General features: G+C 47.7%; 1 protein-coding gene across 1 annotated transcript; it reads left to right on the top strand.

Moving 5' to 3' along the window:
- Positions 1-10896: 10896 nt before the first annotated feature.
- On the top strand, positions 10897-12304 carry LOC128783146 (olfactory receptor 49-like; the record flags this gene model as incomplete). Its single annotated transcript, XM_053933749.1, has 1 exon — positions 10897-12304. A coding segment is annotated over one exon (879 nt), but the record flags the coding sequence as incomplete, so codon positions are not given.

Genomic DNA, 12304 nt, shown 5'->3' with positions numbered 1-12304 from the left:
TACGCTCAAGATCCAAGGAGACCATTATGACATCATGGAACCTCATGGAACCAAGGCTGCATTGTTACCTTCCAGAACCAAGGAGACCATTGTGACATCATGGAACCTCGTGGAACCAAGGCTCCATTGCTACCTTCCAGAACCAAGGAGACCATTGTGACATCAGGGAACTTCGTGGAACCAAGGCTCCATTCCTACCTTCCAGAACCAAGGAGACAATTGTGACATGGAAACTCGTGAAACCCAGTCTCCATTGCTACTGCCCAGAACCAAGGGGACCACAGTGACATCATGGAACCTCGTGGAACCAAGGCTCCATTGCTACCTTCCAAAAGCGAGGAGACCATTGTGACATCATGGAACCACATAGAACCATGGCTCCATTGCTACAGTCATGAACCGAGGAGACCATTCTGACATCATGGAACCTCCTGGAATCATGGCTCCACTTTTTAGCTTTCAGAACCAAGGAGACCATTGCGACATCATGGAACCTCGTGGAACCAAGGCTCCATTGTTACCCTCCAAAATGAAGGAGACAATGGTGACATCATGAAACTTAGTAGAACCAAGGCTCCATTGTTACCATCCAGAACCAAGGAGACTATTGTGAGATAATGGAACCTCGTGGAATCAAGGCTCCATTGTAACCGTCCAGAAACAAGGTGACCATTGTGACATCAGGGAACCTCGTGGAACCAGGGCTCCATTTTTACCTTTCAGAACTGCGGATACCCTTGTGACATCATGTAACCTCGTGGAACCGAGACTCCATTGTCAACTACAGAACCAAGAAGGCCCTTGTGACATCATGGAACCTAGTGGAACCGAGGTTCCATTGTTACCATCCAGAACCGAGGAGACCATTGTGACATCATGGAACCTCGTGGAACCCAGGGTCCATTGTTACCCTCCAGAACCAAGGAGACCATTGTGACATCATGGAACTTCGTGGAACGAGGGCTCCATTGTCAAGTACAGAACCGAGGAGACCATTGTGACATCATGGAACCTTGTGGAACCAAGGCCCCACTGTTACACTCCAAAACCAACGAGATCCTTGTGACATCTTGGAACCTCGTGTAACCAAGGATTCATTGTTACCTTCCTGAACCAAGGAGACCCTTGTGACATCATGTAACCTCGTGGAACCATGGCTCCATTCTTAGGAGACGAAAACCAAGGACACCATTCTGACATCATGGAAGCTCATGGAACCAAGGCTCCATTATTACCGTCTAGAACCGTGGAGACCCTTGTGACATCATGGAACCTCGTGGAACCAAGGCTCCATTGCTACCGTCCAGAATCAAGGAGACCATTGTGACATCATGGAACCTCATGGAACCAAGGCTCCATTGCTACCGTACAGAACCAAGGAGACCATTGCGACATCATGTAACCTCATGGAATCAAGGCTCCATTGTTACCGTCCAGGACAAAGGACACCATTGTGACGTCATGGAACCTCATGGAACCAAGGCTTCATTGTTACTATCCAGAAGCAAGGATATTCTTGTGACATCATGGAACCTCGTGGAACCCAGGATCCATTGCTACTTTCCACAACCAAGAAGACGATTTTGACATCATGGAATCTGAGGGAACCAAGTCTCTATTTTTACCGTCATGAGCAAAGCAGACCATTGTGACATCATGGAACCTTGTGGAACCAAGGCTCCATTGTTACACTCCAAAACCAAGGAGATCCTTGTGACATTTTGGAGACTCGTGTAACCAAGGATTCATTGTTACCGTCCAGAACCACGGAGATTCTTGTGACATCATGGAACCTCTAGGTAGCAAGGCTCCATTGTTATCGTCCAGAACCACTGAGACCATTGTGACATCATGGAACTTCGTGGAACCAGGTCTCCATTGTAAAGTGCAGAAGCGAGGAGACCATTGTGATATCATGGAGCCTCTTGGAACCCAGGCTCCATTGTTACCCTCCAAAACCAACGAGATCCTTTGACATCTTGGAACCTCGTGGAACCAAGGATTCAATGTTACCCTCCTGAACTGAGGAGACCATTGTGACATCTTGGACCTTCATGGAACCAAGGCTCCATTGTTACACTCCAGAACCAAGGAGACCATTGTGACATCATGGAACCTCGAGGAACCAAGGCTCCTTTGCTACCGTCCAGAACCAAGGAGACCATTGTGAGATCATGGAACCTCATGGAATCAAGGTTCCATTGTTACCGGCCAGAACAAAGGAGACCATTGTGACATCATGAAACCTCATGGAACCAAGGCTACATTGCTACCGTCCAGTACGAAGGAGACACTTGTGACATCATGGAACCTCATGGAACCAAGCTCCATTGTTACCATCCAGAACAAAAGAGACCATTGTGACATCTTGGACCCTCGTAGAACCAAGGCTGCATTTTTACCCTCCATAACCGAGGAGACCCTTGTGACATCATGGAACCTCGTGGAACCAAGGCTCCATTGTTACCCTCCAGAACCAAGGAGACCATTGTGACATCATGGAATCTCGTGGAATAAAAAGCTCCATTGTCACGTCCAGAACCAAGGAGACCATTGTGACATCATGGAACCTTGTGGAACCAAGGCTCCATTTTTACTGTCCAGAACCGTGGAGAGTATTCTGACATCATGGAATCTCATGGAACCAAGGCTCCATTGTTACCTTCCATAACCAAGGAGATCCTTGTGACATCATGGAACCTCGTGGAACAAAGGCTGAACTGCTACCGTCCTGTACGAAGGAAACCATTCTGACATCATGGAACCTCATGGAACCAAGCTCCATTGTTACCATCCAGAACCAAGGAGACCATTGTGACAGCTTGGACCCTCGTAGAACCAAGGCTCCATTGTTACCGTCCAGAACCGAGGAGACCATTGTGACATCTTGGAACCAAGTGGAACCAAGGCTCCATTGTTACCCTCCAGAACCGAGGAGACCCTTGTGACATCATGGAAAATCCTGGAACCAAGGCTCCATTGTTACCCTCCAAAATCAAGGAGACAATTGTGACATCATGGAACCTCGTGGAACCAAGGCTCCATTGTTACTGTCCACTTCGGGGGAGACCATTGTGACATCAGGGAACCTCGTGGAACCCAGGCTCCATTGTAACCATCATGAACCAAGGTGACCATGGTGACATCATGGAAAATCGTGTAACCAAGGCTCCATTGTAATCCTCCAGAACTGCAGACAACCTTGTGAGATCATGTAACCTCGTGGAACCAAGGCTCAATTGTCAACTACATAACCAAGGAGGCCCTTGTGACATCATGCAACCTCATGGAACCAAGGTTCCATTGTTACCGTCCAGAACCACGGAGATTCTTGTGACATCATGGAAGCTCGTGGAACCAAGGCTCCATTGTTACCCACCAAAACCAAGGAGACAATTGTGACATCATGGAAACCTGTGGAAGCAAGGCTCCATTTTTACCCTCCAGAACCAAGGAGACCATTGTGACATTATGGAACCTCGTGGAACCACGGCTCCATTGCTACCATTCAGAACCAAGGAGACCATTGTGACATCATGGAACTTCCTGGAACCAAGGCTACACTGCTACCGTCCAGTACGAAGGAGACCATAGTGATATAATGGAACCTCATGGAACCAAGCTCCATTGTTACCATCCAGAACCAAGGAGATTATTGTGACATCTTGGACCCTTGTAGAACCAAAGCTCCATTGTTACCGTCCAGAAGCGAGGAGACCATTGTGACATCATGGAACCTCGTGGAACCAAGGCTCCATTGCTTCCCTCCAGAACAAAGGAGACCATTGTGACAACCAGGAACCTCGTGGAACCAAGGCCCCATTGTTACCGTCGAGAACCATGGAGACCATTGTGACATCTTGGAACCTTGTGGAACCAGGGCTCCATTGTTACCCTCCAGAACCAAGGAGACCATTGTGATATCATGGAACCTCATGGAACCCAGGGTCCATTGTTACTGTCCAGTTCGGGGGAGACTATTGTGACATCACGGAACCTCGTGGAACCAAGGCGCTATTGTTAAGAGTCGAGAACCAAGGAGACCATTGTGACATCATGGAACCTTCTGGAACCAAGGCTCCATTGTTACACTCCAAAACCAACGAGATCCTTGTGACATCTTGGAACTTCGTGTAACCAGGGATTCATTGTTACCATCCTGAACCGAGGAGACCCTTGTGACATCATGTAACCTCGTGGAACCAAGGCTCCATTCTTAGGAGACGAAAACCAAGGAGACCATTATGACATCATAGAACCTCATGGAACCAAGACTTCATTGTTAATATCCAGAAGGAAGGAAATTCTTGTGACATCATGGAACCTCGTGGAACCCAGGATCCATTGCTCCTGTCCACAACCAAGAAGACCATTCTGACATCATGGAACCTTGTGGAACCAAGGTTCCATTGTTACCCTCCAGAACCAAGGAGACCATTGTGACATCATGGAACCTCGTGGAACCAAGGCTCCATTGTTACCGACCAGAACCAAGAAGACCATTGTGACATCATGGAAACCCGTGGAACCAAGGCTCCATTGTTACCATCCAGAACCAAGGAGATCCTAGTGACATCATGGAACCTTCTAGAACCAAGGCTCCATTTTTACTCTCCAGAACCAAGGAGACCATTGTGACATCATAGAACCTTGTGGAACCAAGGCTACACTGCTACCGTCCAGTACGAAGGAGACCATTGTGCCATCGTGGAACCTCATGGAACCAAGCTCCATTGTTACCATCCAGAACAAAGAGACCATTGTTGCAACTAGGACCCTTGTAGAACCACGGCTCCATTGTTACAGTCCGGAAGCGAAGAGACCATTCTGACATCTTGTAACCTCGTGGAACCAAGGCTCCATTGTTACCCTCCAGAACCGAGGAGACCATTGTGACATCCGGGAACCTTGTGGAACCAAGGCTCCACTGTTACCCTCCAGAACCAAGGAGACCATTGTGACATCCAGGAACCTCGTGGAACCAAGGCTCCATTGTTACTGTCCAGTTCGGGAAAGACCATTGTGACATCACGGAATGTCGTGGAACCAAGGCTCCATTGTTAAGAGTCGAGAACCAAGGAGACCATTGTGACATCATGGAACCTCGTGGAACCAAGGCTCCATATAACCTCAAGAACCGTGGAGACCGTTGTGACATCATGGAACCTTGTGGAACCAAGGCTCCATTGTCAAATACAGAACCAAGGAGATTCTTGTGACATCATGGAACCTTGTGGAACCAAGTTTCCTTTGTTACAGTCCAGAACCAAGAGATCCTTGTGACATCATGGAACCTCGTGGAACCAAGTCTACATTGCTACCGTCCAGAACCATGGAGACAGTTCTGACGTCATGGAACCTCGTGGAATCAAGGCTCCATTGTTACCCTCCAGAAGCAAGCAGACCATTGTGACATCATGGAACCTCATGGAACCATGGCACCATTGTTACAGTCCACATCCGGGGAGACCATTGTGACATCATGGAACCTCGTGGAACCAGGGCTCCATTTTTACAGTCCAGAAATGTGGAGACCCTTCTAACATCATGGAAGCTCATGGAATCAAGTCTCCATTGTTACTGTCCAGAAGCAAGGAGATACTCGTGACATCATGGAACCTCGTGGAACCCAGGCTCCATTGCTACCATCCAGAACCAAGGAGACCATTGTGAAATCATGGAGCTTCATGGAACCAAGGCTCCATTTTTACCGTCCGGAACAAAGGGGACCATTGTGACATCATGGAACCTTGTGGAACCAAGGCTCCATTGCTGCCATCCAGAACCGAGGAGACTATTCTGGCAACATGGAACCTCGTGGAACCAAGGCTCCATTGTTACCCTCCAAAATCAAGGAGGTAATTGTGACATCATGGAACCTTGTGGAACCAAGGCTCCATTGTTACCCTCCAGATCCAAGGAGACCCTTGTGTCATCATGGAACCTTCTAGAACCAAGGCTCCATTGTTACCGTCCAGAACCAAGGAGACCATTCTGACATCATGGAACCTCATGGAACCTAATCTCCATTCTTACTGTCCAGAACCAAGGAGACTATTGTGAGATCATGGAACCTTGTAGAACCAAGGCTCCATTGTCTCCCTCCAGAACCCAGGAGACTATTGTGAGATCATGGGATGTCCTGGAACCAAGGCTCCATTGTTACCATCCAGAACAAAGGGCACCATTCTGACAATATGGAACCTCGTGGAACCAAGGCTCCATTGTTACCCTGAGAACCGCAGAGACCCTTGTGACATCTTGGAACCTTGTGGAATCAAGGCTCCATTGTTACAGTCCAGAAAAATGGAGATCCTTGTGACATCATGGAACCTCGTGGAACCAAGACTCCATTGTTACCCTCCAGAACCTAGGAAACTATTGTGAGATCATCGAACCTCGTGGAACCAAGCCTCCATTGTTATTCTCCAGAACCAAGGAGACCATTGTGACATCATGGAACCTCGTGGAACCAAGGCTCCACTGTTACATTCCAATACCAAGGAGATCCTTGTGACATTTTGGAAATTCGTGTAACCAAGGATTCATTGTTACCATCCATAACCAAGGGGGCCATTGTGACGTCATGGAACCTCGTGGAACCAAGGCTCCATTGTCAGGTACAGAACCGTGGAGACCATTGTGACATCATGGAACCTCGTGGAACCAAGGCTCCATTGTTACCCTCCAGAACCAAGGCGACCATTTTGACATTATGGAACCTCGTGGAACCAAGGCTCCATTGTCAAGTACAGAAACAAGGATACCATTGTGACATCATGGAACCTCATGGAACCAAGGCTCCATTGTTACCGTCTAGAACCGAGGAGACCCTTGTGACATCATGGAACCTCGTGGAGGTAAGGCTCCATTGTTACCATCCAGAACCAAGGAGACTATTGTGACATCATGGAACCTCATGGAAGCAAGGCTCCATTGCTACCATTCAGAACCAAGGAGGCAATTGTGACATCATGTAACCTCGTGGAACCCAGGCTGCATTGTTACCTTCCAAAACCAAGGAGACCATTGTGACATCATGTAACCTTGTGGAACCAAGGCTCCATTTTTACCTCCCAAAACCTAGGAGACCATTGTGACATCATGGAACCTCATGGAACCAAGGCTCCATTTGTACCTTCCAAAACCTAGGAGACCATTGTGACATCATGGAACCTCCTGGAACCAACGCTCCATTGTTACCCTCCAGAACCGCGGAGACCATTGCGACATTATGGAACGTCGTGGAACCAAGGCTCCATTGTTCCCGTCCAGAACCAAGGAGACCATTGTGACATCTTGGAACCTCATGCAACAAAGGCTCCATTGTTACCCTCCAGAACCGCGGAGACCCTAGTGACATCATGGATCCTTGTGGATCCAAGGCTCCATTGTTAGCAGTCGAGAACCGAGGAGACCCTTGTGACATCATGGAACCTTGTGGAACCAAGGCTCCATTGTTACCGTCCAGAACCAAGGAGACCATTGCGACATCATGGAATCTCGTGGATTCAAGGCTCCATTTTTACCATCCAGAAGCAAGGAGACCATTGTGACATCATGGAACCTCGTGGATCTAAAATTCCATTTCTATGCAGGGAAGCTTCATGGAACCAAGGAATGAATGTGACACAGCAGGGCTGCATGGAGCCAACGGTCCACAGAGATAGTGCGGATCCAAGGAGACCATGGTGATTCTGTGGAACTTCATGGAACCAAGGTGCCATTGTGACACAGCAGAATCTCTTGGAGTCAAGGCAACCGGCTTACGCTATGGAACCTCATGGAGCCAAGGGGCCACTGTGACATTGTGGGGCCTCATTGGAACAAAGGACATGGTTGATAGGACAGAAGCTCCTGGAAACTATGGGACATTGTGACACTGCAGAGCCTCATGGAACCAAGGAGACCCCTGTGACACTGAGAACCTTATGGAACCAAGCAGCCATTTTCACCCTACAGAACCAAGGAGACCATTGCTGACAGAACAAAACCTCATGGAACTGAGGGGCCGTTGTTATACAGCGAGGCCTCGTGGAACCAAGGGGCCGTTGTGACACTGTGGGGCCCCATGGAACCAAATATTCATGGTGACACAGCAGGGCTGCTTGTAACCTATTGTCCATTGTGATACTGCAGATCCAAGAGAGCGGGTGACACGATGGCAGTTCATGGAACCAAGGGGCTGCTGTGACACACCAAGGCCTCGTGGAACCAAGGAGAGCATTGTGGCAGTGCAGAACCAAGGAGGCCATTTTAAGAGTACAGAACCAAGGGTCCATTGTTATACAGCAGGGCCTGATGGAACCAAGGGGCCATTGTGAAACTGTGGGGCATAATGGAGTCAAGGACAGCACTGATACTGAAATGTGCTGGATAGAAACCTTCTCACACAGTTCTGAGGATTTGAAAGTAGATATTATTCATTACATACAGCATGGCAGTCATTTGGCTGATCCTACATCCATTTGAGTGCAGTGAACATCGAGTGAAGAATTTTTTGCAGACACACTGATTACATATTCATGAGCTATCCCCACTTCCTTTGACATTATTTGACATAGTTGCACCCCTTATCAGAAGTCTTTATGTGGTTCTTTGGGGTCTGTCTCCAACATCCAGTGTCCTTTTTAGATGGCTGTTCCTCAACTCCTGCTTTTGAGTAAGGGCAATATCATTGTTTTGCATAACTTCTGCTTTGTCAGCCTTGCAGAGCAGGCTACATCCTGCTTGTGCTTTGCATGAGTTACATCCTTTATCTGTTTCTCCAAGGTTGTGCTGTTCTGTTCTACTGCCCTCATCAAGTCCCCCCTTTTCTTGAGACTCAGTTCCTTATGGGCACCGATCTCTCAATATCTCTATTTTGTTTTCTAGTGTAGGGCACTATAACACTGAATCGTGATGCAAGCTAAATCCATACAGCAATTATTGTGGTGACCATTATAAACAGATGTTTTAACCAAACCCAGCTGGGTAACCATGAAGGAAATTTGGTCCAGATTTCTTTAAATCCCCAGGAGGTTTCATCTTGAGCTGTGCGTTGAAAGAATTTTTAAACTATAACACTCTGTCCCAAAGTCAGTTTTTTAGCTTTCTGGATGAAGAGAAGAATAGCTGCTACTGCCCTCAGACAGCCCAGCAGCTCTGGCTGACATTGTCTGGTTGCTGTGAAAAGTAGGCACAGCCCTGCTCCAGTCCCCAGGACCTGTGACAGCACTCCCGGTGCTTGGTTTTGTCTCTCACATGGAAAAAACAGATCCAATGGGTCCACGGGGTTTGAGAGTCCTAAAACAGGGCCCGCATGAGGGCTTGCTGGAGCTGTGAAAAGGCAGCCCATGCTACACCAGTCCAGACTATAAAGCCCTGCTGAGCTGCCTGAGCTCACACAGAGGCTTTAGCAGCAGCCCATAATTGCTGATGCACAGCTGACATCATCCCACACCCCGAGAAATGCCTGTGACTCTCTCATTGTTCATGGCTGTGGGACTTGCCAAATTGCTTCTTTTCCTTCCTGTCCCAACCTCCTTTGTCCCTGGAGGATTTTGAATCCCAGGTAGGGTTCTGTGTTCTGGACTGTTTGTACTCTGTATCCACTTAGTCCCAGAAAATTCCACAATGCCACAGTCTGAACTGTCTGAACTGCTGCTGAGTTTCAGTTTCAGAGATGAATGCCATCTCCAGACTGGAACAAGACTCCAAAGAGGGTTCTGATGTTTCCATTCCTCCAGTTCTTTTGCCACTTGGTTTCCATATATCATGGGGGTATTTTTAAACTCCTGTGGTAGAACTGGCCAAGTCAGCCGGACTCTTCTCACTCTGTTTGGACTGTCCCATTCAGAAGTAAATAGTTCTTGACTTTCACTACTCCAAGAGATACAGAAAAAGCCACTTTCAAATTCTACACTCTCAACCATTTTAATTTTTCACTCTAGCTTGTTAGCAAGGTACAAGGATTTGCTACGGACGGGTGTATATCTTCTACTGTCTCATTTATGGCTCTAGGATCCTGTACCAGCCACTAATCCTCTCCATTTGCCTTCTTAACTGCAAAATAAGGCTATTAAATTTGGATTCATATTCCTTCAACAGGCCTCATTTTATAAATTTTTATTTTATAAATCTGATCTTTCTTTTCTTTTATAAATCTATCCAAGGGATAATAACCCCTTACAACTTTCTTTTCTCAAAGGGTATTGCTTCTGCCTTACTGGTCCTGCTCAGGGTTTCAATTTGTTTCTCACAGGCTCTGCTTTTCTGGGTCACTGGGGCACCTCTTCAGTCCAGACTACCAGATTTACTGCATCCTCGAGTGATACAGATGGCAGATGGATCACATCTGAAGATTGGAGTGCAAAAACAGAGACTTCCACATAATTAGATTTTGGAGTAATAACCTGCATTTTGCCATTTTAATCTTGATTTTAGCATTCAGGTTTTCCAATAAATTGTCCAAGGAGAGGCTTAAGTAAATGGAGTAGATACAAAAACTGGGGAGTCACCCATTGTTTTCCTAATTTAAAATCAATGGGCTGGAAAAATGGCTGAGTTTCATGATTCCCTGTTGCACCAATGATTGTTATAGAAGCATTACTCAAGTTTCCTTTTACTGTATTTAGCACAGAGCAACCAGCTCCTGTAGCCACTCAAAATCCTAACTCCTCATTGTCCCAGCTTAGCTGTGACTGGATGTTCTGCTGGGAAAGAATCCTCTGGTCCCCTGCAGTGACCATCGGTGATGGCCACGAGAGGGGAGTTTCGTGTTGTACCTGCGGACAGTCCCTTTTCAAACGCCTCTCTTTCTTACAGTGTGCACATTGATTAACAGCAAGTCTCTTTTCTTCCTTCCTCTGCTCTTCTTTGATGAGCCCTCAGGGGAAAGATTGACTGAATTGTGGAATAACTCACTTTGGGAGAGTGTCCTTTGCAACAGAGCCTTCAACTGCATCAAATGTGGCTTCACTTACAGCTGCTCCGATTGCCTCTGATAATCCGCCTGCCCTGTGGTCTCTGGAGTGTGGAAGCATCCTATGGAATTGGAATTTGCTCCATTTTACTCAGCTGTGCAGCAGAAGCTGTGACCAGAAGCTGAGCTCTGGTCAGAACACTTTCTCACGAAGCAGCTGCTTTGCCCAAAACTATTTCTATTTTGCCCTGGGCTGCACAGAGTTCATCCTGCTCATTGTCATGTCCTTTGACCGCTATGTTGCCATCTGCCAACCTTTGCTCCATGCTGCCATCATGAAGCCTCAGCTCTGTGTCCACCTGGTTGTTGCTTCTTGGGTCCTTGGCTTTGCCCTGCTGAGCTACCGGCTGTTCTTCCTCTCGGAGCTGTCTTTCTGTGGCTCCAAGATCCCCCATTTCCTTTGTGACAACTCCCCCTTGTTCAGACTGTCCTGCTCTGACACCAGCCTGCTTTGGAAAATAGACTCTGTCTTCTTAGCGTGTGTCGTGCTGGGTTTCTTATGTTTGACTCTGGCATTTTACACCTGCATCCTTTTCTGTGTTCTGCATCTTCCAGCAGCCTCTGGGAGGAAGAAAGCTTTGACTACGTGTTCTTCCCATCTCATCACCTTGTCCATTGCCTATGGGAGCTGCATTGCTCTCTACACGTGTCCTGCAGAAGATGTTTCCTTGAGGACCAACAGAATTGTAGCTCTGCTCAACACAGTCCTGTACCCATTCTTAAATCCATTCATCTACAGCCTTCGCAACAAATCTGTGATCCTGACCCTGAACAAATCCATTGCCAGGGCAAGAACAAAGCTTTTCCCCTAACCATGGTGCGTTTCTGGAAAGCCATCCCAAGAATCTGATGTCATCTGTTGCACACTACCAGTGCCTGTGAGTGAAGCCTCCAAACAGGGCTGCCTCAGGAGACTGATGCTCCTGCCGGCTTGTGTCAGGTTAAGAGATAAGAGACTCATCTGCACACCCAGACAGGGCACCAACAATGGCAGGAGGAGAAACTCAGTTCATTCTCTGCCCTGGCTGCTGCCAGGCCCATCACTGGAGAGCCCCCAGCTCATTAAGAGCCCATCTCCAAAACAGAGAAGAGCTCAGCGGAACAGTGGCAAGTGGCAGTCCAAATTACAGCTCCTGAGCAATGGACACCTTGTCCCAGCTCCTTTCCTGGGACAGCCATCAGCCCTCGTGTCCACGTTTGAAAGCCCAAAGTCACTGAGAGCAGGTCACCATTTGGACTAAGGGGATTGCTGCCCTGGCGTGTAGGACACATTTCGGGATGAAGGAGGAGGAGGAGCAGTTTTGGATAGCACAGGACTTGTGGGAAGGTGAGGGGAGGACC

The sequence above is a fragment of the Vidua chalybeata genome, unplaced genomic scaffold (genome assembly GCF_026979565.1).
Source record: "Vidua chalybeata isolate OUT-0048 unplaced genomic scaffold, bVidCha1 merged haplotype W_reject_19, whole genome shotgun sequence".
In the NCBI taxonomy this organism is placed as follows: Eukaryota; Metazoa; Chordata; class Aves; order Passeriformes; family Viduidae; genus Vidua; species Vidua chalybeata.
This window is presented reverse-complemented; position numbering and strand designations above follow the sequence as displayed.